Source organism: Sesamum indicum, linkage group LG9 (genome assembly GCF_000512975.1).
Source record: "Sesamum indicum cultivar Zhongzhi No. 13 linkage group LG9, S_indicum_v1.0, whole genome shotgun sequence".
NCBI classification, from domain to species: domain Eukaryota; kingdom Viridiplantae; phylum Streptophyta; class Magnoliopsida; order Lamiales; family Pedaliaceae; genus Sesamum; species Sesamum indicum.
Genome location: NC_026153.1, coordinates 319,570 through 344,697, shown reverse-complemented (window position 1 = coordinate 344,697; position 25,128 = coordinate 319,570). Strand labels below are relative to the sequence as shown.

The window sequence follows — 25,128 nt, the reverse complement described above, 5'->3', positions numbered from 1 at the left end:
CAAGTGCAGTGCATGCCAAGGTATTGTGATGCTATATGATATTTTTGTATGAATGCCTTTTTTTCTTTTTGACTCAAATATGCAGGTTTTCCGCGTAGTATTCAGCACTAGAGTTAGTTTACAGTTTGGAAAATGTGAATAAGATGGTTATCATAGTGCTAATCCACATAACCTGCCTCTTTCATTTCCTTTCAGCATAGGAACGTACCTAATCTGTTTGCCGATGATCTTCTCTTTGAAAGTTCTTTATATGATAAATCAACTTGCTTTGCATTTACGGAAATTTACCTCCTTGTGTTAGTCATACATGGAGAACTACCTCCTTTTGTTTTTAAAAAGGCATGCTTATCCTCGTGCTCTAACTGGCAGACTGTTTCAATTCCTTCCTTTGTCATCCCTTTGAGAAGGGTGTAAATTGTGTGCTTATGATGATTATCATTTTCTGTTAAATATGTTCAAGTTGCAAGTTTTATGTAGGGGTATACTTTCAACTTCTTTTTATATAGGGTTATACTTTCAACTTCTTCTCTCTCTCTCTCACTTTTGAATTTACCCCTTAAACGTTCATATCTAATTTAGCTAATACTTTTTGCTCCATTTAACTGTTTAGATCCTTGTGCATAAGCAACTGTTTAGCTATTATCATCTATTTCTAGGAGTAGGCAGAATGCCAGCATTGAATCTTAGTAGCTTAATATGATGTGCAAGTAAAGTTTTTAGAAATTTAGGTTAGAGGAAGCCCTTAAATTCCTTTCTTTGGTTCTACCTAATTTAAGATAGATATCTATTAAGTTGGACCAAATGATGCTGCATTCCTGTGGTCAGCTGAAAAAAGGAAAGCCAGCATATTCAAATTCCAACATAATGCAAATCATATTGAACTCTGTATCTGTTTCTCCACTTGTGTTTGCCTGTTGTAATGCTTTGCTGCTCTGTTTTCAGTTTTCATGTGAAATAAAGTTAGGCTTCTACATGGATAATGCTGCTGTGTGCTTATATTATTGACTTATTTGGAAGGATGGTGTTTGGTGTGAGACCAACTTTGTGACACCTTTATGTTTGTATTTAATGCTCACAGTAGTGTGCCACATGTAATTCTGCATTTCTTTTTTCCTCATTTTTCTGCAAAAATTGTTTGATGGAAATTGTAATGTCTATGACAAACACCATTTAGTATTAGATCTGATTCATGTACCTAAACAGGGTGTTGTTTCATCTTATTTTGTAAGTTTCTAATGTGCCAGGTTTTTGTCACGAGCAATGTACCACCAGTTCAACAGTTCATATGAATGAGGAGATTGAGTTTTTGATCACCTGCAAGCATTGCTGTGAGACTCGAGCTGTCACCCAAGTTCAAAGTAGCTATGGATCCCCAACAAGTCCTTTGCACCTTCAAGGTCGAGACTTTCCAAATGCAGGGAGCACGAACAAACGTGGCTTAGTAGGTTATAAAGGACCATCAGCATCTGTTGGGACCCTGGAATATTCATCGGAGATGAAATTGACCAATGGTTCTGTAGTAGCAAAGAGAAGTAAAAATAAAAACTGGGGTCTTATATGGAGGAAAAAGAATTGTGAAGACACTGGCATTGATTTCAGATTGAAAAATATTCTTCTCAGAGGCAATCCAGATATGGACTTGACGGAACCTCTTTGCCGTCTTTGTAATCAGCCATACAATTCTGAGTTAATGTACATTCGATGTGAAACTTGCCAATGTGAGCTTGTCCTTTACCAGTGAATCTCATATTTGATCTTCATTTCAGAAGTTCGTTGTTGCTCTTCTTTGTTTTGTAGCATGCAGAAGTGATTAATGTATTGATTTTTGTGCCGTTGCAGATTGGTATCATGCAGATGCCGTAGAACTGGACGAGTCTAAGATTTTTTACTTGGTGGGATTCAAATGCAGCAAATGCCGTAGGATCAAATCTCCTGTGTGTCCTTACTTGGATCCTGAGAAAAAGAAGGCATTGGAGGACAAAATGGAGAGCAAAGTTCCAAAGCTAGAAATTCCTAACAATAATGCTCGTGTAATATCTGAACATCTCAAGGAACAGGGGCTGGCTTATTCTGCATTACCCACAAAGACAGAAGTTATTCATGCAGGAGCAGACGATCCTCTTCTCCTATCCCGTTCTGAAGTTGAGCAACGTACTGACATGTCAGAAGTGGATTGTGGATGGGATAATTCTAATGTATCTTATTCTGGTCCTCGGAAGCTGCCAGTCAGAAGACACATCAAGCAAGAAAAGGATGTATATTCTCCTCGTCCGCCAGATCCTTTTCAGGTTGAAATTTCTGCTGCTTCTGAAGCAAATGTCTTCAACTCTACAAGGAAATTGCCCGTTAGGAGACATATAAAGAGGGAAAACAACTCTGATTGTAACTCAGCAATCAATCTGTACCAGGTTGATGCATCCACCCCTTCAGAAGCAAACACCATGAGCTCTGTGCAGGATTCCTTATCCCCTCAGACTCAATTGGTTGTTTCCAAGGAGGAGTTCGACGACGGTATTACACTGGACTATGATTGTCTTGGTTACGATGATATGGAATTTGAACCTCAGACATATTTCTCTTTCCATGAGTTGCTTGCATCTGATGATGTTGGCCGTTCAAATAGCAATGAATCACCAGAAAATGTTTTGGAAAATTGGGAAGGTTCAGCCGTGCTTCCAGAAAATGGAACGCTTGAAATATCTTATGATCAGGAAGAACCCATCATTTCTGTTGGAACAACTATTGAAATTATACCTTGTAACATCTGTTCTCATACTGACCCATGCCCAGACCTTTCTTGCCAAATATGTGGTGTGTGGATACACAGCCATTGTTCACCCTGGCTTGAATCCTCATCCTGGGAGGACGGCTGGAGGTGTGGCAATTGTCGCAAGTGGAGATAGTTGATCTTTCCTTTAATACATCTGGTCGAATATGTATTATTTGGAGCGGAGATGGATGGCAACTGCAGATAATTATGCACTAGAATATGAGCACCGGAGGCATATCATGCATTATGTCCAAGCTGAGATGAGAAACACAGGTGGCATGGTTTTGCCTGTTTTTCTGTTGCAGTTTTTACTTCAGACTGGCCTGAATTTCATTTTGGTGGTCGAAGCATCTAGTGGTAGCTGCATAATGAGTTCAATGGTAGCAGTTGGATAAAGTTGTCTGTCACCGCCCCGTGGTTGGTTGATTGATGTTACAAGACCAGAATTCACTTGATTCCATTTAGTTCTGGGAGATATAGGGATTATTCTTAGACCATGATTCTTCTTGTTTCTGATGTTGGTAGATAAGCTGGGTTTTTTTGGTGCTTATCTGATTATGAAAACATGGGGCAGGAGTAACTGTGAGATGGTACAGACAGCAACACATTGCCCCGTGCTCGGCAGTGTGTACTATTGTTATGATTCTCTCATCAATCACCAAATTGAATTGTATACTATCTTCAAGAATCTCTCATTATCATGTCATATACTATTATTAGCATCCTTTTTACAATTAAAATTTAAGGTTTAAGATTTGTAATGCCCCTTTCATGGTAGAAAATTAAATTAGACATTTCATTCAATTTTAATTATATACATTTCACTTTGAAATTTTAGAAGACTTCTAAGTTGAAATTAATTTGTTAGTGTAAAAGATTATGGAATTATATAACAAATAAAGAAAATTTAATAATTATTGGTGGTTCAATATTATTTGATTTCAACATTCAAGAAATTTCTTTGTGGGTAGAAATATGAATTCCATAAAATGATGTTGCCTTCGCAGAGTGACCCCAGAAAAAAGCGAAATTTCAAATTCGTACGCTCTATAAAATGCAGTGTATATAATTAGGGCTCTGATTATCTGCACCACACCCACCTGCTCTTTTCACTCGTTAGTACCTTTGCGCTTTGTTCCGCTCCACACTCAAATTAAAATTACAAAAATCATTTTCTGCGAAAAGACAATCAAGAGATTCCGGTAAGTAGTTGGGTATCTTTTGTTCCCTCCTCAATTCGTGCAAATTGAGGCCTGATTTTCGTATCCTTTTCGGAGGTCGAATTTGGTTTCATTTATATATGATTTGATCACCCGAATCTTAATAGGTTTATGGCTTAAAATCTGGGGTATTTTCGTTCTTGTTTCGGGTGCCCGTTTGCCCGGGAAACCTTTTCGGATTTGGTTGTATACTTCGTTGTGGGATAGTCGTCGGACAATATTTGAGTGGTCCGGATTTCTGTGTTCGAGCATGGAAAATGGGGTGATAGAATTTGATATTGGTTTAGGCGGGGGAGATGATGCTATTGATATTGAACCCCCTAATGATGACGGTGAAATGCCTGATGGTTCTCCTAATGATGCTAATTCCCTTGGTAGTGGCAGTGGCGACACTGCTTTTGCGCAGAGTTACATTCCCGAGGGAGACCTTGATCTTGAGCCTTACGAGGGAATGGAATTTGAGTCCGAGGAGGCTGCCAAGGCATTCTATAACTCATATGCAAGGCGAGTTGGGTTTAGTACTCGTGTGAGCTCGTCCCGCCGCTCTAGGAAGGATGGGGCCATCATACAGAGGTCTTTCGTATGTGCGAAGGAGGGGTTCCGCAATTTGAATGAGAAACGCACCAAGGATAGGGAAATCAAACGACCGCGGACTGTGACGCGGGTGGGGTGTAAGGCCTCGTTGTCCGTCAAGATACAGGATTCTGGAAAATGGGTTGTCTCTGGTTTCGTTAAGGAGCATAATCACGAGTTGGTTCCCCCTGACCAGGTGCATTGCCTCCGATCCCATCGCCAAATCTCTGGGCCTGCAAAGACCTTGATTGATACTTTGCAGGCTGCTGGAATGGGCCCACGAAGGATCATGTCCGTACTCATAAAGGAGTATGGTGGTATTAGCAAAGTTGGCTTCACAGAGGTGGATTGCAGAAATTACATGCGAAACAATAGGCAGAGGAGCATGGAGGGAGATATTCAGCTGCTTTTAGATTATTTGAAGCAGAAGCAAGCTGAGAATCCTTCATTCTTCTATGCAGTTCAGGGGGACGAGGATCAGTATACGGGTAATGTTTTCTGGGCTGATCCCAAGGCCAGAACTGATTACAGTTATTTTGGAGATACTGTTACATTCGACACCACGTACAGGTCAAACAGGTACAGGTTGCCGTTTGTGCCCTTCACAGGGCTGAACCATCATGGACAACCTGTACTTTTTGGCTGTGCTTTCCTAATTAATGAATCAGAAGCATCATTTGTATGGTTATTCAAAACTTGGCTGGCAGCTATGTCTGGCCGCTCTCCAGTATCAATCACGACCGAACATGATACTGTCATTCGCTCTGCTATCATGCAGGTTTTCCCAAATACTCGCCATCGTTTCTGCAAATGGCATATATTCAAACAATGCCAGGAGAAATTATCCCATGTGTTGCTAAAGCATCCTCACTTTGAAGCTGCCTTACACAAGTGTGTGAACTTGTCAGAGAGCACCGAGGAATTTGAGTCCTGCTGGCATTCCCTTGCTGAAAAATATGATCTCAGGGATCATAAGTGGCTCCAAGCCATTTATGTGGATCGCAGACAATGGGTCCCTGTATATCTTCATGACACTTTTTTTGCTGAAATGTCGATTACTCAGCGAAGTGACAGTATGAATTCGTACTTCGATGGATATGTGAATGCATCTACCAATCTAAATCAGTTCTTTAAGCTGTATGAAAAAGCATTAGAGAGTCGCCATGAGAAAGAAGTTAAAGCAGATTTTGATACAATGAATACATCAGCAGTTCTAAAGACTCCTTCTCCAATGGAGAAACAGGCATCTGATTTCTACACAAGAAAGATATTTATGAGATTTCAGGAGGAGTTGGTTAGTACTCTCACTTTTATGGCATCCAAAGTGGAGGATGACGGAGAAGTCACCACCTACCGAGTGGCAAAATTTGGGGAAGACCACAAAGCTTACCATGTGAGGTTCAATGTTCTTGAAATGAGAGCTACTTGTAGCTGCCAGATGTTTGAGTTTTCGGGTCTTCTTTGCAGACATGTATTGGCAGTTTTTAGGGTCACCAATGTTCTCACGCTTCCATCTCATTACATCTTGAAGCGATGGACGAGAAACGCTAAGAGTAGTGTTGTACTGGAAGAACGAGTTACTGATCCATTCAACAGTTATTTGGAATCTCATACTGTTCGTTATAATACCCTTCGGCATGAGGCCTTCAAATTTGTAGATGAAGGAGCAGAATCTGTCGAGTCTTATACTATCGCTATGTCTGCTTTGACTGAGGCTTCAAAGAAAGTTGCTGTTGCAATAAAGAATGAGGGAAAGCCTTCTATAAGTAATGGTCCTATGAGGGATGTCTCAGCAAGGGGTAGAATTTGGCCAAACCACTGTGCAGGCGAAGGTCAAGGGAGCTCAGCGCAGCAACTATCTGAGGTGTGTTATTTCTCTGATATGCTATATTGCCTGTTAGGGTTTGAATGCATGCTTTTGTGAGTATGCATATATTTTACTCTAGCAGTATGTGATCAAGAGGATAGCTTGAGTCTTGATAAATTACCTATTTAGACCCTTATTGATGTTGCTGTTTGGTAGACCAAGTAACAAATTGTTATTTGAGTACCTATGTCTCCAACCCGGAAGAAACTGATGTATTAAATTTTGTTTGCAGTCTTAAGATCATCATTGTGCCTCCTCTGTTTTCATCTCTGACTATAACTTCCTTAACATCATAGTTAACTAAAATTACTTCTTGACAAGCTGAAACCCATTGTTCCTTTTGGTTGCCAAACTATATTATCATAGAGGAATCTAGTTCTTACCCATTTTCTTGCACCTGTGTACTGTAAATCTGTTCCAGATTTTTGGTTTTGCTCTGTTGTAGTAAATTGATCCGTTAGGCTCAATTGCTAACTTTTACTGGCCTAATAACTATTAATGTCATGTTAAAGACCTGTAGTGGAGTTTCTGCATATTCCTTTTTGAAAGTTATTGTTAAATTTTCTGATGGAAAAAACGGCTTCAAGTTTGAGTTTGTGTTGCTTGTATCACTAGCTTTGTAGGCCAACAATGCCCACAAACTATAAATATATTAATATGGTTATCGTGTTCGCATAAAGTTGAAGAATCCACTTCATTGTCGACATTTCTGCATGCTGTCAATCTGGTGAAGCTAAAGAAAAACTTTGGACGCTACCATGGACTCGTGTGCAATCTTTTGCTTGTATCCAAGCTTTTAGTCCACCGAGCATCTTACTGACACACATACAAAAAAAAGAAGGAAATGGAATTGCTCAAGTGTTGATGGACCCACTAATCCAAAAGACACAGGATTTATTTTAGTGGGGGGAAAAAATAAAGGGAACTGCAACCAAGGTCGCAACTTCATATAAAATGCATCCAAGTCAAGAGACACTCAGCAGACCTAACAACTTGAGAAGAAAATTTCCAAATTTCCCTGCATTGGCCTGAGTTTCAGAGAAATTTTAGACTGTATGCCATTTCTCAAGGATTGTAGACATATTGCATGCAAGCTAATCAGATTGCAATGGTATTTCAATTGGGTTGTGCGAGGAGAAAAGGGGATACTGATGATCTACTTGTGTCGAGCAAAAAGTTTTGGCTTACGTAAAGTGCATAGTTTCTGTAATAGTGTTCAAAGTCTTGCATTTATATCCTTGATGCTAGGGGAGGTTTACGCTATCGTGTCTGCATCCATCATGACTGGCAAATAAATTCAATCAATTAGAGTTTTGCTTGGAAAATAGACGACTTGCCGGAATATTAATTGCCCCTTCTTACTGACAAAGTTTTTCATGTTTGAATTTCTTTATGAAGAGAAGTTTAACTTTTATCATTTGCTTCCAAATAACCCTTTTTTAATTAAAAATGTTAAACACGAGAAAAAAATCAATTAATTTCTGTTAGAATGACATTCGGTTTAAAACTAATCACATGTTGATGAAGTGAAGAAGGGATTCTTAACGACACCTCTTAGTTAACTGTCAAATTAGAAAGATCGATCAACTTCCTGCCTATTAAACTCAAATATATATGATCTCTCACTACAAAGGATCTATGCAAAAAATGACTTCCCCTAATGGTAGATATTAATACAACAGGATATTGCTTTTAAACAAATACGTGTTCTACTGTAAGCCTAGGATATTGGGTGAAGTCAAAATAGCTTGTCATTTCGGCCGGACAGACGTGGTATTCAACTATTGTATCAGATGCACTTTGGCAGCATACAGCATGCCTTGAGTTCCATTAATCACCTCAAGTTAGCAAAAGCGGGATTAACATTTTTTGGTGTTCAGCATCCCATAATTATGTCCTAGTAACTGCTTATATGATCTTAATGGAATTTCTTATTTTGTTTATTTTTCATTTTCTAAGATAACTTAATTTATGTAGGATGACATGGATCAGAAAATTAATGAACTCTCCACGGATCTGGAGCGTGCCAATCGCAAGTGTGAAGTGTATCGCACAAACCTCCTTTCCCTTTTGAAGGATATAGAGGACCATAAACAACGTTTATCCATTGAAGTCCAAAACATAAAGCTGAGCATGAAGGATGGTCTGTAAAGGTGCAAAAATTTGTTTTTCACTCTCTACTGTGGAGTTTATCTGCAATTGTTGTGCTAAGTAGGCTATTTTGGAAGCAGTTCAGCTCTTGGGCAAGAGCCGCAAGACAAGTCTTTCAACTTGCCGTAGCATCTAGCTGCTAGATTCTTTCATCAAAGTTTATCTTTGGTTATATAGGAGGTTTCCTTAAATTACTGTCTGATGTCAAAAGTAACAGCTAAACATATGTAGTTAGTGCAGCAAGCGATTCTCTGTCAACTTGGTGTAAATATAACTTTTTCCCCACAGTTGAATGCTCGCACCTTAGTTTATTTCTTCTGGTCAACAGGGCAATTGGAATATTTGTCTTTATCATGGGAGGATTGATTTGAAATTGCTGGGAATCAAACTGCTGCAACCTCATGTGTTATGAGCTTTACTGCTATTTCTGGCATGCATTTTATATAGGATATGTAGTTTGTTTCTTTTGAGGCATGATTTCTGCTCGGCTGATTCCCTTAAATCCTTGTCTAATATGGTTTATTTTTTCATTAATAATTCTTTTTCTAGCATGGACACTCCTCTCTTACCACGTATTTTTGAAATTCTTGTACTTCATTATTTTTAACTACAGGCAGCGGTTTTAGATTAATGCTGCATTTTTGTGGTTCAATAGACAGATCTGACGGCTAAAAGCAAGTCCTATTTCTCCAGCTCTGTGAAACTCGGTAAAATTCTTGGACTTTGCATTCTTTTTATGCTTGTTTATTATCTTTTAATTCTTTTCACCTTATTTTTCAACCTCGTACTTGCTAAAACCTGTGCGGTCCACAATCCGTTATCCGTATTATCGTATGGGCTTGATAGACTGACTGCTTCTGGGTTAAACTGCTAACATTTGTGGTAGCTCACATGGTGACAGGAAAGATACTAATATGAATTACCCAGCTTCTTAACCACTTTGATTGGGTGATTCAATTACTTGTTGAGGAGAAATTTAGGAGCTATCTCCTTACCTAAAATATTGCTTTTGTATTGCCATGTACTATATTCTATACTTTCCGTTACACTATGAAAACAGGCTTTATTCAGGAGATTTCATTTTCAACTTAATTACATTGGAATGGTGAAATTATCAGCCTATGGCTTACTCCCGCGATACCTTTCAGGTAAGAACTGGAGAAGCAAAAATGCAGCTCCGGCCACAATTTTTAGTTTGTAAATTTTGCTTTCTGAAATAGTACAGCAAATGGAGTTTGAAGCGTAGTTGGATACAATAGAGTAGAAGCAAATGCACATATTGACCAATTATGAATTTTATCACGCAGCGAATTCAAGTGTCTGAACCCTGCACTTTCCAACTTGTGTATTGGGCTCCGGTTTCAAATAGTTCTGCTCGTATGCTCTCTTTTTGTTGCTTCAATTTTGCTAAACTCCACTGTTATGGTTGTGGTTGTAGTTACATGATATCTTCAATTAATCAAAGAATAAATAGATATCTCCAATTTACTCTAGAAACAAAAGAATTCTTTTAACTTTTTTCTGATATCAATAACAAGATGAGGATTGGGATACGTCGCATCACCCTTTCATTGATTCTCCCTAGTAAAAATACATATCCATTGACAAACAAATGAATTAGTTACAAAGGGTGCGGTTTTTTTGTATATCGTTTGTATTACAGAAACCAATTGAGTACAACCTGACTATTAAGAGGAAAAAGAGAAACGAAGACTAACCAAAAACAAGAATAGACCCCTCGCCTGAAAAAGAGGAAACCTCACCAGAGCACAATCTAGTTGTGCAAAAGAATATCAAAACTTCACAACCTCCAACGAATTCTGACTCTAATGCTAAGCCGATTGCATTACAATTTTGCCCTTCACTGCCGCCAGCCCCCGCGTTGTATCTTTCAGTGCCACCCTAACCATCTGGACATATTGGGTAGCTTTGCTGTATGAACACTGTTACATGGTTTCGGACAAACTTACGTAAGTTAGAATCACTCAAAGCAAACCAGCAAGAAGAGCACCAGGATCTGATATTGCTGTAGGTGAACTGGTGGGTGGTAGAGCCTGAGGTGGCACAGGTGCAGGTGCAGGTGCAGGTGCGGCCGCTCGAGGAGGAACAGGAATGAAGACTAGTTGTTCTTTAATGAACTCCTTCAATCTGTAATAGACGGAGCAAGCTCAAATACCAGATATAAACTCAAACTGCAAAATCAGATCTCAAATGAATACACATACTCAAATGTCAGTGTTGGATCTCCTGATGCAACAGTCATCCGCAACTGAGTTCTATCGGCTGGATCTGTTTCTATTCTTATCTGAACAACAGCAGACAAAATTCGGTTAGTGGATGGCAATCATCAAGCAGCAGCTAAGTAACAAATTGACTCATGAGCAAGCAACCAACAAATGCTTATCCAGCTGAAAGCAAATTATCATTTCTGTGTGCTTCCAACTTTTTGGTTCATAAGCTAGACATCTTAGAAAGAGCTTTTATCATGCACATCTGATCAACATAGATTTTCAACCAAATAGACATGCTACACCTATAGTCACAATCATGCTGCAAGAACATTATCCATAAAGAACTCTCATTATGGAATCAACTCTGTAATAGCCGTCATAGTTAGTAATTTAGTATTATGTAAATCGAAGAACTACAAGCATACCAAGCATAACATGGCTCGTGTGCTTTCAGAGTAGAAAGTTGTGCTCGCGACCAAATTATTTGCATTGGGATCCTGAATGGTAAATAAAGTAAAATTGAGTCCATCATATAGATTTAAATAATAGCTCAAGCAAGGTTTCAGGTGAAAGTTATCATGATTAAAAACTTACAAGCCCAGGGCAAACCATCAGGTGCAAACTGTTAAATAAGTTGGCCATTTCTGCAAGTGGCATTGGCCTTACACCTCTAACCTGGAAGGTACATTTAGAAAATAGGTCAAACTTTTTCCTCCAGGCTTAGAAAGTATAGAGGCTGCGAAGACAATTCAAAAAGCACATACCACTTCTTGCAGCTTCAATGGAGGTCCTGAGAGCGATCTCCACTGTGGGAAAAACTCTTCAGGAGAAACTGTGATTGGTTGAAGAAACTTGTTCAAGACAGCAGGAAGGCGAAGTTTCACATTGACCTGCTCAAGCAATATATGTTAGCTTTACAGATAAATAACAGACTCTCTCTTGCTGTCTCTTCGCCCTCATTTTATCCTTGGATTAGATTAATATCTCGATTAATACCACATTGGTTCCAAACTTGTATAAGAAGTCCAGCACCGCTAACTCTCTGCTTGGTTTGAGGTTGATTACTTCAAGTGGACATTGAACCTAAGGAACAAAAATAGTTCTTTTTCATTCAATCATAATCCTGATACAGGACCTTCAGAAAAAAGTGAAAGAAAAGAGTGGAGTAACTCAACCTGCGCCCTTGGAGGAATAGTCTCAGGTACTAATGAGAGGTCCATCTTTAGATGTGATGGGGGCAATATCAAAGCTTGAACTGAAAAGAGTGGGGCAGTATTTTTATTTCCCAGGAAGAGAACAACTCGCCCATGATGTGCTCGCCACTCAGCTTTTATGCCAATCTGGAATAACATTATCAAATTATATAATCAGCTCACAACAATCATTTTAAGTAGGAATGGCAATGGGACAGGTTTGGCCGGACACAAGACACGCCAGCTAATTTTCAGGGAAAGCCGAAACCATGCCCTCCCTCCCTAGTCATAGTAGGACCCCAGAACCTGGTCCCTCTTGCGGTTATTTTTTTCTCTTTCGTCAATGAGATAATTTTTTTCAAAAAATTTAGATTGTTATTTACAAATGTCCAACAAGCTATTATTATATTAGAAATACAATTTGTTTTATAAATATATGTATTAAACAAAAATTATATTTTTAAAATAAATTAATGGTATTTATAAATATTATTCGGTCTGGATTGGGTCTTAGAAAAACGTAATACCCGCTCCAAGCCCAATCAGGTCTATAAAATTAAAAACCGTCCCGGGGGCAGGCCAGAATCGCCATCCTTAATTTTAAGCTCCAACCTCCATCCTTAACTTTATTTTTTAAAGAATTGATGTAAACTTTTTTTAAAATTAAGATTGTTGTTTATAAATGTCTAATAAGCTATTATTATATAAGAATACAATTTATGCTATAGGTATATGTATTAAACTATTTAATTTTTTAAATAAATTAATTGTATTTATAAATATTATTTGCGTTGGGCCCAGGTTGGTTCTTGGACAACTTAATACCAGCCCGAACCTGATCAAGTCTTAAAATTAAAACATGTCCCGGGGGCCAGCCCCAATCACCATCCTCAATGTTAAGCTCATATTACTTAATAGAATACGAAAGGCAAACTATGCTCGGCGACAACTGAATGTTGAGATGATGAAGACTGTATACCTGGATATAAGGATCCTCGTAAAGCACACCACTGTCCTTCATGCATAGAGCATGAAATCTTTCAGCAATATCACCAATCGGCTGCAGGCAGAAAAGGTGATGTAAAAGTCAGAAGAAAACACAAGAACTATTTATTAATACTAATTTCATGTCCATAACAAACCAAATTTTGCCAAAAAGCCATGAGACAGATCGAGTAAAACTCCTTTTTTTTCATGTTTTTCGCTTGAAAGTTGAAACTCTTCATTTCAGATTTATCACAAACCATTTCTGTAGGCAAATGAGGATGTATCTGAAAGTCAACAGGACAGGGACTAATGTGGGCAATAGGAAGTAAAACTTGTCTCAAGCATCTAGATGACTTTGACGGAATAAATTAGGTTTGTCCAAACACCTCCCACATGCAAATGAAGTGGCAAAGGACATAATCAATCTATACCAAATTCAAGCAAGAACTTCATGATGTCCTGAATGCTGAACTTTATCGAAAATTAGAAAACAATGGAATTCCATTCAAAGATTAAAAAACCTTCAATGCATGTTATCATTCAATGGATGATATGATATTTTATATGCCTGACAAATGGTGTAACATAATAATATTCCAAAGAGTGCTTTAAACCTAGATAATATAAGTGCTCAAAGTTGAACAAGCATGCAAGCACATGCAGATAGCAGAAGCAAGTAATACCTGGACAGTGTTTGTCTGCTCCTCAACAGGTGCAATGGCTAATGCACCCGCAGCAACACCACCTTCCAGACCAGAAGCTACACCTAGATCAGATTGGGGAGCAGTACCTGATGGGCCTTCAATAGCCAGTGGCCCTAAAAGATCTCCTAGGAGATCAGGAGAAGGTGTGCTGGGAGGTTGAGGATCCACAACAGTTAGAGCCCCATTTAGATGTGGTAACTCTTGTTCAGCAGTGCTCTGATCCTGGACATATTCAAGGTTTTACACTTCAAAATGCTATAAATATAAGATGCCAAAAACAAGTGTTGGTCCATGATAAGCTAAGGAAGGACATCTCACCGTGTTAGTCATGTTCGGCACCTTCACAAGACCAAGCTGGCTCACAGGTGGTGTCCCATTTGCAGGGCGTTGATCAGTTACAACCAAAGCATTAGAGGAGTGCTGCTGCGCCCGCAATTTGATTGCACTTTGCTCAGCGGTATCAGCCTCCGACTCTTCAGCTTTTTTAATCAATGATGACTAAAATCAAAGATGTCTTACAGTCAGCACCGGTAGTAAAATGTTTGAAAATGGCATAAGAAAAGGTGAACTAAGTGTAAATCAACAAAAAAAATCCAAATGTCCAACCTGTCGCTCGGGGAACTTTGGCATTTCAGCAAGTATATCCATTAGAGCTGCACCTTTCATACTCAATGCATGATATTCAACAGCACGTTGCTGTATTTCAGCATCAATACAACTTTCATACCTGGAACGTATAAATTGCCAACTCATACCAAAAGATGGTTTCTAACTAATACTGACTATGAAAAGCAATAAATTGTTTGATTGTAAGTTACTTGTTGAAAATTGCCAATATTTGCTTCCGTAGCTCCTGGTCAGGTGGTTGACTGTGCATTAAAATCTTTGCATACGTGGAAAGAAGGATGGGAATAGTTGAAGTCCTGGTCAGTTTGATTCCATTAGATGTGACGAAGAAAACGGAAGATATTGCCAACAGAAGATATAAGGATATGCCCTTACGAAACAGTGGGAAGCTTCTCATGTATGATGTGGAAAATTTCCCTTGGACTGCACCCTGGACGTCTTGCTAGAAGATGACTGTATTCGCCAAGGATATATGCACTTACCTATTTTATTAGATAACATTTAACTATAGTTTTGCAATGAGATTAACTCAATAGAGATTATTCTCACAGCTTCATAAATCCAGAAGCTTAAAAGAAGTAGCCCACAATGTAAAGAAACCCAAATGGCTACAGATAGACAGAACTTTTGTACTTAAGCAAAAACATTTTGGTTGCATCACTTTTCTTCTTCAATGGCTTGCCCCCGAATTAGGTTAAAAATCCAGAAATTGAAAGGTAAAATATTTAACCAGAACATTATGGCAGATATCAGTTGCATTCAGAACTTGCATTTGTCAATAAATTTTTTTTTATCATCAAACGTGCAAGGTGAAATTTTATATTCAATGCTAGCAGGACATTTTTTTGCATGAAACAATACAAATCAGCGAAAGCCTGGAAAAATATTAGTAAAAATCAAATACGATTTGACACACCTTCACCATGGTCTCATGAATAGCAGGCTTATCAAGATACTCTCTGGCTTTCAGAGCTGCATAAGGCTGATAAAAAGAAATGAATAAATACATAAGTTGAACGGAATAGCATTTAACAGAATAAAGAAACCCATCAAAAGCAATGTAAGTAACATGATAAGCTTCTTCAGTTACCTGTAAATCCTCATTGTTTGTAACAAACTGCACCACACGGAACCAAATGTCATCACTGACAAAATCCCCTGCCTTGTCAATCAACTGGAGAATCACATCCACATACCTGCAACATAAAAGAAAGAATATATGCATGTAGTGTCTGATTTTGAAGCATACTACACATTATCAAGTTATACTATCCGCATAAATTGTGCTGAACATCACTGTGACACCATAGTCTACAGGGCACCAGGGGCCCACAAGGTTTGCTATTACATTCAATATTTTAGCCAGATTCAGATCTAAAGGAAAAACTTCTACGGAACACTTTTAAGTCCAGTGATGGGAAAATATTTAAGTCTGACCCAATTTATCAGCTAATCACACGATCTACTCTACATCAGTAAGGAAAAACAAGAAAAAGATATCGGTTAAATGCCTCCTCTAAATATCACAACTAAAGTGATAAATTCTTGTCATCATTTGTAAGCCAGTAAAAACTAGAAGGTTACCTTAGTTTACAAGATGAAGAAAACTCAAAGTTGATATTTTCAAGTAGTTAAATTATTCTGATAGAAATGATGAAATGGCTTCCACAGTTTGCAAGCAGATCTTTATTCTATTGCCTTTTCCTTATTTTGATGGTTCTGATGCACCCATCTCAAAGCAGTGACAAAAATATATACAGCCAAGTTTCTCTTTTCTAAGAAAAGAATCGAAATAAAACAGTACCCAATACACCAAAGAGCAATCAAACAATGAAGTGCAAATGGAATTTTATCCAGTAGAAAGTTAATATTACTGAAGAAAAGGCATGAAGGTCATACTCGAGAAACCATATTGCAGAATAAATGCTTTGGAAAAAAAGGAAATAGAACATAGTAGCATCTAAATGAAATGTATAATTACCCAAGAAATCTCCCATGTGCATTTCTAATTTACCTCCTAGTGGAGTATCATTTTAAGTGTAACTTGTTGGGCCAAGTTAATAAGTATGAAGAAATGTTCTTTGGTTCATCAATTCCATACCATGACAAGTCAGGGGCAAACTTTTCTGCGAGAATAGCGGCTTTAAGTGACAACTCCTCCCGCATTGCAAAGTCGGCTGAGCTAAGATACTGAAACCAGATGACAATCAGCAATGTTTTATTTCTTAATTTGCAAGAGCAACCAAAAGAAAAGTAGCAAGTGGAGGCATGACAAGTTTAAAGATTAGTGTGTACCTGTAACAATTCTTCTACTATATCCTTTGCATTTGAAACATCACACATGCCATAGAGCAAATCAAGAGCACGTCTTCTAATACTGTAGAAGTAAATGAAAATATATGAAATCAAGGCACATCTTACATACATTTCAAATCTTTAATTATCAGAAAAGTTAGTTCAGATATAAACTTTAAGAGCAAAATTTAGAGACACAATACCTTCAGATGATGAAACCAAAACAAAAGACCACCATAAAGAAAATTACTATTGTGCCAATGTGAATAACAACTTTTAAACCAAAAGATATACTAGTAAAAAGAACATAATTTCTCCAACTGCATAGGTTCTTAATTACATTGAATTTCACAAGAACCAATTGAAGGAAGGCATGCAACATGCACTGACGCACTGCACCAGAAAGGTGAAAACAACTTCAACTGTTTATTTGTAAAACATGTGTTAATTGTAATGCAGAACAAGTTAATGTTAAACCTGATATCAGGATCCTTCAGTGAAGTGATAATCTGAGCTTGATGCCTTTTGATGATATCCTGCACATCTGTGACCATTAACATCCGAGTCATGTTCTCCTGCATCAAAGAGGCACAGATCTTTGGAGTCAAGAACTATAATCAACACCATGACTTCCATTCCACAAGAGTTTTGAGATTCCAATTACTTCAGATTTCATGAGTCACAAAAATTTTGGGAATAGCAACTCACGTAAAATGTCCAAACCCAGGTGCAGAGAAGGGGCAAAATATTTGAAAATGAGAGACAGAAGAGGTTAAAAACAATTTGAAATTCACAGTGAACTAACAACTTACCAACCCAAGATATCGAATATTGGGTTCACGAACAGCTATAAATTTACCAAGCAATGCAACACACTGAGACATCATTTCTTTTTCAGCATCAAGATGCATGACCTGCACTCAGAAGTGTAAAACCAAGTATTATTCATAACCTTAAAGTACTTTTATGAAAGACGAAAAGGATAATATATAATTTGTGAGTACACAGAGCTTCGGCAGCAATTTTGGTTAATGTAAATGGAAACATCAATCTCCACAGCAGATTGGACTCTGTTGAAGAAGTTCTTTTGGGGGCTTTATGTTATTAAAGTGAGAAGAGGTCCAGTGAGTCCATATTTAAGTCTATGTTCATATTAAATTGTTCACTTAAATAAAAAGAATATGGTACTATTGCTAATGCTAAATAATCATACAAAAATAATCAACTTGCTACATAAAAAAAGTTTAAAAGAAACAGTGATTTAACAGAAGTTTTATGACAGCACAACTTGAACTATAGGTTTACATACTCCGGTTAGTGGATGAATAGCCAATTAGTGTAAGTATCTCATGTCCTAGAGATAGTGACCATGGTGCAACAAGAATTTTACCAAGCTTCCTAACCTAAACATGACACCAACAACCAAACTTTTCAGTAAGAAGAGAATATATTACTTACTAAGACCATATTCAGTCGGCTTAGCATTACTAGAAAAGCCCCGTTATAGAATCACATTCCAACATGTACATATGTCTTTTAATCAGAGCATGCACAAAATTATGAAAAAGATCTGGGACTACTCTAATTTTCGAAAAGCTAGTTTTATATAATTTCTGTCTTGCTTCCCAGGAATAAATACCAGACCAGCTATGAAATAACGATGTCCCAGTGATCAATATTGCCTCATCAATCCCGTGAGAAACTTGCCACAATTTTAGGAACTTCAAATTCCATCCAAAATCAACTTCGAAACTATTTTCTAGAGTCCTCATTTTGGAATGTGAAGCAAATGGAACACCACAACAAATTGGCTATAGGAAAGTTGAAATAAAATTTTCTTGTACAGAGCATCCACTTTAACCATCTCACATATTTACGTTCAACTAAATGATACCATCATTTTGCACTCCTAAATTATTCAAATCTTATTTTTCCTCTACAATCTACATTGTAGAAGATAATTTCCAAAAACCTCTTGCCACTACTTCAATTGGTAATCTACTTTCACCCTAAAAGTTTATAAATTCCATTTGTACATGATATCCATTGACCATCAAAATAAGAGTTCCACTGCCAATAATGATGCATGACGAAAGAAGTCACGAAAGGCAAGACAAATTCCTTATATAATTATGATGTACATAACGAATGTATTAGCATAGACCTCTGACCATAATTAGAATGTTTTAGGAGAGATAAACTTACAAGAGCAAGAGCTTCAAAAAGAACAGCATGCGATGCATTATTCTTGTTAACATTTTTCACAACATCAGTTCCCATTAGTATTCTTTGCAAAACCTGATATCAAGAAAAACACAAGCCAAGTAAGTATCAAATCAGACATAACACTACAAGACATACATGCCTACACACACAGATATATGACAGGAGGATAATTCGAAAAAATCTTGACATTCCACAAAAGAATTCAGTAATTCAACCTCAAACAATGATCTTCTCGTATTTGGATCTTCAACTGTTGGAAAATACTGAAGAGCCCTCATTGTCTTAACCTGCAGTGAAAATGTTATCAAAAGATCAAGTATTGTCAGCTAATGAAAAGTAAATCAAGAGGTTCTTATGTGCTGCTGCTTGAGGATAGAAGTTCAGCTTGTAAATATGATTTTAGGGCAAATTACAACGGGCTCCCCTAAGGTTTGTGGTAATTACAAATACACCCTCGTTATTTGCAAAATTACAAACCCCCCTAAAATTACAAATATGCTAACAGATACCCCCTTGTGACAGGTATCTTGCGACAGCTCATTGTAGGAGGGTATTTATTAGGGTATTTGTAATTTTAAGGAGGTATTTGTAATTTTTCAAACAACGAGAGGTATTTGTAATTAAGACAAACCTCAAGGAGCTCCTTGTAGGCATCTAATGGAGAAGGAATATTAACCAAGAAAATTTACTAAAAGAAGATCATAGGTTTTATAACTCCAAGCATGATGTTCAAATTTTCAAGCTTTACACAACTCAACTTTTATTTATCATGTTTTCTTTAGTCAAACCCAAGCTTAATCTTGAAGATCTAGCTTGAATAATTTCATTCTTTTTAAAGGCTATGCTATGGCACGATATGACTTCATATAAACTCCTGATTGACGAATGTGAAGGTTCATACACTTATTATATGACACAAATGAAACCGCTTAATCCATATTTTAGTATTCATCTGTGTATTTCTCATAATCTTCAGGGTTCCGTCCCTCTATACCATCCTTCTCCATTCCCTCTTTTCACATCCAACAGCCACCACAGGGCCTGAAGTCGTAGGTCCACTGTTCAGCACAACTCCCTCCCTCTCCTCTCTTCTCTACTGCACCACAAACTGTCATCTGGTGCCAGAAAACAAGCCTCCTGTACTTGTAGTTAATTCCAGTCATCCCCTCACTGCAATGACCACGCAACTCTAACGACCTAGCCACATAACACGGGCAGTCATTGGAATCAATGCCCCTTCAGTAAACCTAAACAACTCGAGAAGTACTCCCTCCACATCCAGGAGAATTGCTTCCTTGCTATCGATGACTAGTCAATACTATTATTTCTCAGTAAAATAATCTAGTCAATTTTTTGGTACACTAGTTGAATATTATTAAATGACATGGCAAATACTCCACTATTAATATTTGAAAGTTTAAATTGGTAACAACCCGTATTTGAGAAAGGTGTCAAGATAATCACAGACCTGAAGCCAAGGAGATGGAATACCATAGTAGGTGTATTCTTGAGGCACGTCTTGATTTTTGGCAAGCCTTTCCAATATTTTGACACATTTCGGAAGACAACTCCAATACGCCTCATGGTTATTGGACACTAAAGCAACTAGAAGGCTCATAGAAGAGGTTAAGACGCCCAAATCACGCTCATCTAACAATTGTGTCATCCGGTCCGACCTGTCAAATAGGAGAAAGCATACTGGCATTAGATGCGTTACATTATCTGATGAAACTAACGCAGAATGGCAGACACTTTACCAGCCATCTACATTAACCACATCAGGATTTTTTCTATAGAGGCGCAGGAGACATAATGCAGCCTTTTTCCTCACAAGTGGTCTGCAACTACTAGAAATCTGAACATGTGGTAACAGTCAGCATCATTTATTAGCTGTTATTCAACATAGCATCTTCAGAAGTCTATTCACTTACAAGTAACTTTTGAACATCAGGAGCCAGTGATTCAGCAAATTCTCTCCCACCAATATTTCCAACCTGAACAAATATGATAATGAATAAAGGGGAGGTCAAAGAAACCACATTAAAGAGAATATGACAAACATAAAAAATTAGTCGCAAGGCAAAACATCCAATTATTATCTCTACCAATACTTTTGCACGCACTATGAATAAAAAGATGTAGGAGGAAAAGAGTCCAAAATCATACCAATGTCAGAGCAAGACATTGAAAAGTCTCGTTGCGGCCAATAATATCATTACGCACAGTGTTAATTGCTAATCTTAAAAAATCATGATTCTCATTGAGAAGGCATGATGTCACTATATAGCCAACCTGCGACAACTCAGAACAAGATAAAGTCAATGAAAGAAATGTAAATAATACACTAAATTCTAAACCATAACTTGAAATGTTTAGAAATTATCTCTCCATTCTGTGAAATATTACCAAAACAGTATATAAAGTATCCTTAGATCCATCTTGTCAGCTATAGTATAATTAACAGAAATTATATCTGCCTGATAATGAAATAGGTACCAACCGTATAACTACTTGAACAAAAATCTAACAACACTAATGGATAAATAACCTACCGTTCATCATCACTAGAAAATAAAAATGAAAGAATGATTTAATTATTAAACCACAAGGATATCTTCAACAGAAACATCCTTAAGTTACCCCCCCCCCCCCCCAAGCTCCTTCACAACTACACCCTTTAAGAAAAGGTTGAGACTACCTTCAAAGTGCATTCTGATAGTTTGTATTCTTTTGAGCATAAAAGAAAAATACTTGTTTCAGAAAGATTCATGCTTAAAAGCCAATGGTGTACAATAACTATACCACCTTGTAATTACAAGTCCAAATTACAAAGCTGAACAGAAAATATCAATCATGTAACAAGGAGAAAATGAGAATATGGCGGAAGTTGGTGGCATATCATACCTGCTTTTCAGGATACTTTGGAGCAGAAATTAAAGAAACAGCTTCCATGTGACCAAAATCAACATCATAACCTAGCATATAAATGTAGAGCATCTTCCAAACATATTTCTTCTTCTCGTAAGGTGTTAAACCCTGTCAAGCAAGAAACACAAGTTTTAAAATAAAGAGCAACACATTACGCAGTACAGAAAACAAATTTGTCCGTCATATTTGCAAGTTGGAGGTGAAAATAAGCTCAATGAAGGAAGTAATTGCTCAAGGCACTTATGGAAACAAACTCACTAACAGTTCAAACAGATAAAGTGGACTGTAACATATGGAGATCATAAATTTTACATAATGATCCAGCCCCGAGAAAAGGGAGTAAATTGCATTTGGAGGCATACATTGTCATTTCCTTTTCTGGACTTGTGCTTATCTGGAGTACGTGTGGTCAACGTCATAGCTAATAAGTAGAACTTTTCTGGCACTTATGTGTGCAAGGCTTGGTTTTTCTTTCCCTCTCCTTGTCACACGATACGAGAAAGGAAAGGAAGGTTGTTTCCAGATCAGGGCATTCACTTTTAGTAGGCAAAGGGAATTATCAAGCAATTTAATCTTCTTATCTTGTGTATATTATTTGACAAATACATTAAATTAATAGATTAGGTTGAAAATAGACATTTAGCAGTAAGAAGAAGTAGATAAAAACCATATCCTAAACATTACAACAGTAAAAGAATAAGAAACTGATGAGAACTAATCTCCAACCTCGTCGAAGAAATGGGTGAGTTAAGATGTGTAAAAAAGTGAGAATGATGTTATATGATGAGAATAGGAGAACAACCTAATTACTATCCTCCCAAAAGCAGAGAACACAATCGTCCTCTACATTATGTATATCAAGTGGAAGGAACAGAGGATGTCACTATGATAAGAATTCCAAGTACTTTCTTAATCCATAAGCATTAGAAGAGACCCCAGCATCCATCCACTTCATTGTAAACCACACAAAATTTACTTCATGCCATACTAGTTTCCAGCAGAACCATTTGACTGGATTGGAGATCTCTTTACATCATTGCCTAATTCCAGGGCTCATTATTAATCCTTACCAATCTATTTAGAGTTGTGCTGGTTATATTAAAATTTATGTCCCATGCCTTTCCAGAGAAAATCATGCATAGACACATTGAATCGCAGCTACCTTACCTGATACCTAAAACAACTGATTAAATTACTTTCATGAATCATGCATAAAGACATTAACTGAAAATTGTTAACTTCTCCTGCAATAAGCAGATAGCAATGCATCTGAAGATATATTTTGGGAAAACGTCCGTCTATAGTGATGTTATCATTATGCGCACTCTTCTTGTCAATGTAGTTCTGTCATTTAAGAGGCAGCTGATTTTACTGGCACATGTCTTCTCTTCCTCTAAATCCCCTGGCATTGGAATCAATGCCTAGAAATGATTGTCGCGATTCTTAGCAACACTACATAACCAACTAAAGTAACTGATATAAAATGAGAGAGGTGGGTAGTGACATTTTGCAGAAAGCTATACACCTTGTCTCTGTATGGAGCAAGGCACTAGATCTGTATGGGAATCTAACATGGGGAGACTTACAGAGAAATTGGCAAGCAATTTTTATGTAACTTATTCAAGTAACTTTCAGTCTTGTCCTTTTCCTTTTAACCTCCCTTTCTTTCTTAAGGAATTTTTTTGTAAAATAAAAAAATAAAGATTAAAATGAAAAAGTAAAATAAAGAAGAGAAAGTAAGCCAGACAACATCTCTTCATAATAAAATAAGAGGTGAATCATGAGGATGCAGAAAGTAATCTAGCAAAGTGATTAACTTCATAAGAATTAAGTTAATGGATAAATGTATCATACTTTAACGCCACGGCAGATATATACCTATAACAACAGAGGTATTAGAAACTTCTTTCGCATCTTTCCAGATAACTCAAAGTATACATCCAAAGTATTAAGCATGTTGCAGTAAAGTAACTAATAATGTATCTCTGCTGTGGTTCCAACACAAGTCACTATGTCTCTGATTTTTGCATTATAGCCAGATGATATGAAATGGATAACCTACTTTATACTCATTCCACAGAAGAAAAGGACTGTGTAAAATCAAAATCAGTATTTTAATAATTTTAACATATTCCTGTACTTTGGGGATGGGATAATGTATCCCATGTTAACAAGCAAGATAACATGCATCGAAGGCCTATGCTTGATCCTTTATGAGCAAAATTAACTTATTCTGAACTGGCCTGGCATTCCAATTAATAAATTCATGAATACCCACCTAAACCATATGTTCTCCCCCGATGAAATTGCATCTATTTCCACTTTTCAACTTTTGGTTTCTTACACTAATATGAATTTCAAGTGAAGCCGATTAGGAAAATGCCAACTCTAAATCACCGTCATATGCTTATAGGTGCCAAAATTTTTCATGATAACGTACTCTAGAAACATTTAATGATTCACATCAAAATTCAGAAGAGATGAGCTATTTCCAACTTGGATTAACAGTTGCAGTTATGCATGCAGCTATGCAAGAAGACAATGTGCCCCATTGTGGGTCTCTATTCGGACATACATGAACTGGGATTTCACAACTAACTTGCAACTGATTTGCAGTCTAATTCCCAGGGTGAATTGACTATAACTTGGTTTTAGTACTCGCCGTGTCAAGCAAAGAAACACCAATCCTTTCCAAAATTCCTTACACTTCTTTTCCTGAATATACTGGATTGATTACTCTTATTTAGAAGTGACCAACATAAAAGCCCCCACAAGTGCACGCAAACTTAAGTTCAACTACAAGCAGTCTTACCCTAACTGCACAACCTGCATTCCGCAAACCCCAAAATCACAAAATCCTTCACTCAAGACCACAATTGCAACACTCTAAATTCGAAAAATTTAAATCCCAGATTCATTTCACAAACCCTCAATTCCAGCAAGTATCTATCTGCACCAGCCACAATTTCATCTCATAGCAATAGATTTAAGAAATAGCCGAGACACTTAAATACAGAAGCAATTATATAAATAACTCAATGAGGCACACACATCTATGCGCATATGTGAAGACTTGCCTTTTCGTTTTTGAAGCGAGTGCGAATATTGCCTAGCTCTTTATCAACACGAAGGCGCTCCTGCTCTTTGTTCTGGCAATTCCGAATGTCACTAATGAACACCGATAACCCTCTCATCCCCGAAAGCGCCATCTCTCAAAACCCCTCAGATCCGTCAATCCTCCAGATCCAACGGCGCCACCAAACACAGATCTTAATCGAATTGAAAATAGTCCGAATAATATACAAATTCGCTGCTTCCCCGTAAGAATTCGTCCCGCATGCAGAGGTGTATGGCGA

General features: G+C 37.4%; 3 protein-coding genes across 7 annotated transcripts in view; 2 read left to right on the top strand and 1 right to left on the bottom strand.

Annotated features, from left to right (window-relative positions):
* LOC105170223 (DDT domain-containing protein PTM-like) overlaps positions 1–3,531 on the top strand; it is a 9,530-nt gene extending 5,999 nt beyond the window's left edge. The window contains exons 8-10 of the mRNA XM_020696773.1: positions 5–20; positions 1,230–1,718; positions 1,840–3,531. Of these exons, the coding sequence (XP_020552432.1) occupies positions 5–20; positions 1,230–1,718; positions 1,840–2,903 (1,569 nt within the window). The 3' untranslated portion in view covers positions 2,904–3,531. The remainder of the gene's footprint in view (positions 1–4; positions 21–1,229; positions 1,719–1,839) is intronic.
* Positions 3,783–10,481, top strand: LOC105169971 (protein FAR1-RELATED SEQUENCE 5). 5 transcript variants are annotated; one of them, XR_002287823.1, is made up of 4 exons: positions 3,783–6,427; positions 8,408–8,583; positions 9,237–9,288; positions 9,730–10,481. XR_002287823.1 is itself a non-coding variant. In XM_020696913.1 (3 exons), exons 1-2 carry the CDS (start codon positions 4,241–4,243, stop codon positions 8,579–8,581), a joined length of 2,361 nt encoding a protein of 786 aa, XP_020552572.1. In that variant the 5' UTR covers positions 3,783–4,240; the 3' UTR covers positions 8,582–8,583; positions 9,237–9,676. The 5 variants fall into 5 exon arrangements, 3 of the variants coding, with proteins under 3 accessions (XP_020552572.1, XP_020552571.1, XP_020552573.1); XR_002287822.1 differs by having other exon boundaries at positions 9,195–9,288; XM_020696913.1 differs by lacking the exon at positions 9,730–10,481 and having other exon boundaries at positions 9,237–9,676.
* On the bottom strand, positions 10,164–24,981 carry LOC105169970 (AP-2 complex subunit alpha-1). The gene is made up of 27 exons (XM_011090525.2): positions 24,850–24,981; positions 21,749–21,880; positions 21,011–21,136; positions 20,776–20,838; positions 20,602–20,699; positions 20,313–20,520; positions 19,060–19,131; positions 18,824–18,916; positions 17,431–17,532; positions 17,096–17,193; positions 16,619–16,700; positions 16,425–16,513; positions 15,414–15,519; positions 15,240–15,305; positions 14,699–14,805; positions 14,515–14,619; positions 14,303–14,423; positions 14,015–14,194; positions 13,676–13,918; positions 12,985–13,065; positions 11,988–12,152; positions 11,809–11,895; positions 11,577–11,702; positions 11,407–11,487; positions 11,238–11,309; positions 10,807–10,886; positions 10,164–10,729 (listed from the first exon to the last, which is right to left on the bottom strand). The coding sequence occupies exons 1-27, from the start codon at positions 24,979–24,981 to the stop codon at positions 10,567–10,569; spliced, it is 3,078 nt and encodes a 1,025-aa protein (XP_011088827.1). The 3' UTR covers positions 10,164–10,566.

Bases quoted from the DNA above. Each gene is read 5' to 3' on its own strand.
- LOC105169971 (XM_020696913.1), top strand. From the start codon at position 4,241: ATGGAAAATGGGGTGATAGAATTTGATATTGGTTTAGGCGGGGGAGAT. The intron at 6,428-8,407 runs GTGTGTTATTTC...TAATTTATGTAG, and splicing joins CAGCGCAGCAACTATCTGAG to GATGACATGGATCAGAAAAT.
- LOC105169970 (XM_011090525.2), bottom strand. From the start codon at position 24,981: ATGGCGCTTTCGGGGATGAGAGGGTTATCGGTGTTCATTAGTGACATT. The intron at 21,137-21,748 runs GTATGATATGCC...GAGTTGTCGCAG, and splicing joins CAAAGTATCCTGAAAAGCAG to GTTGGCTATATAGTGACATC. The intron at 11,310-11,406 runs GTAAGTTTTTAA...TTTACCATTCAG, and splicing joins TGATGGTTTGCCCTGGGCTT to GATCCCAATGCAAATAATTT.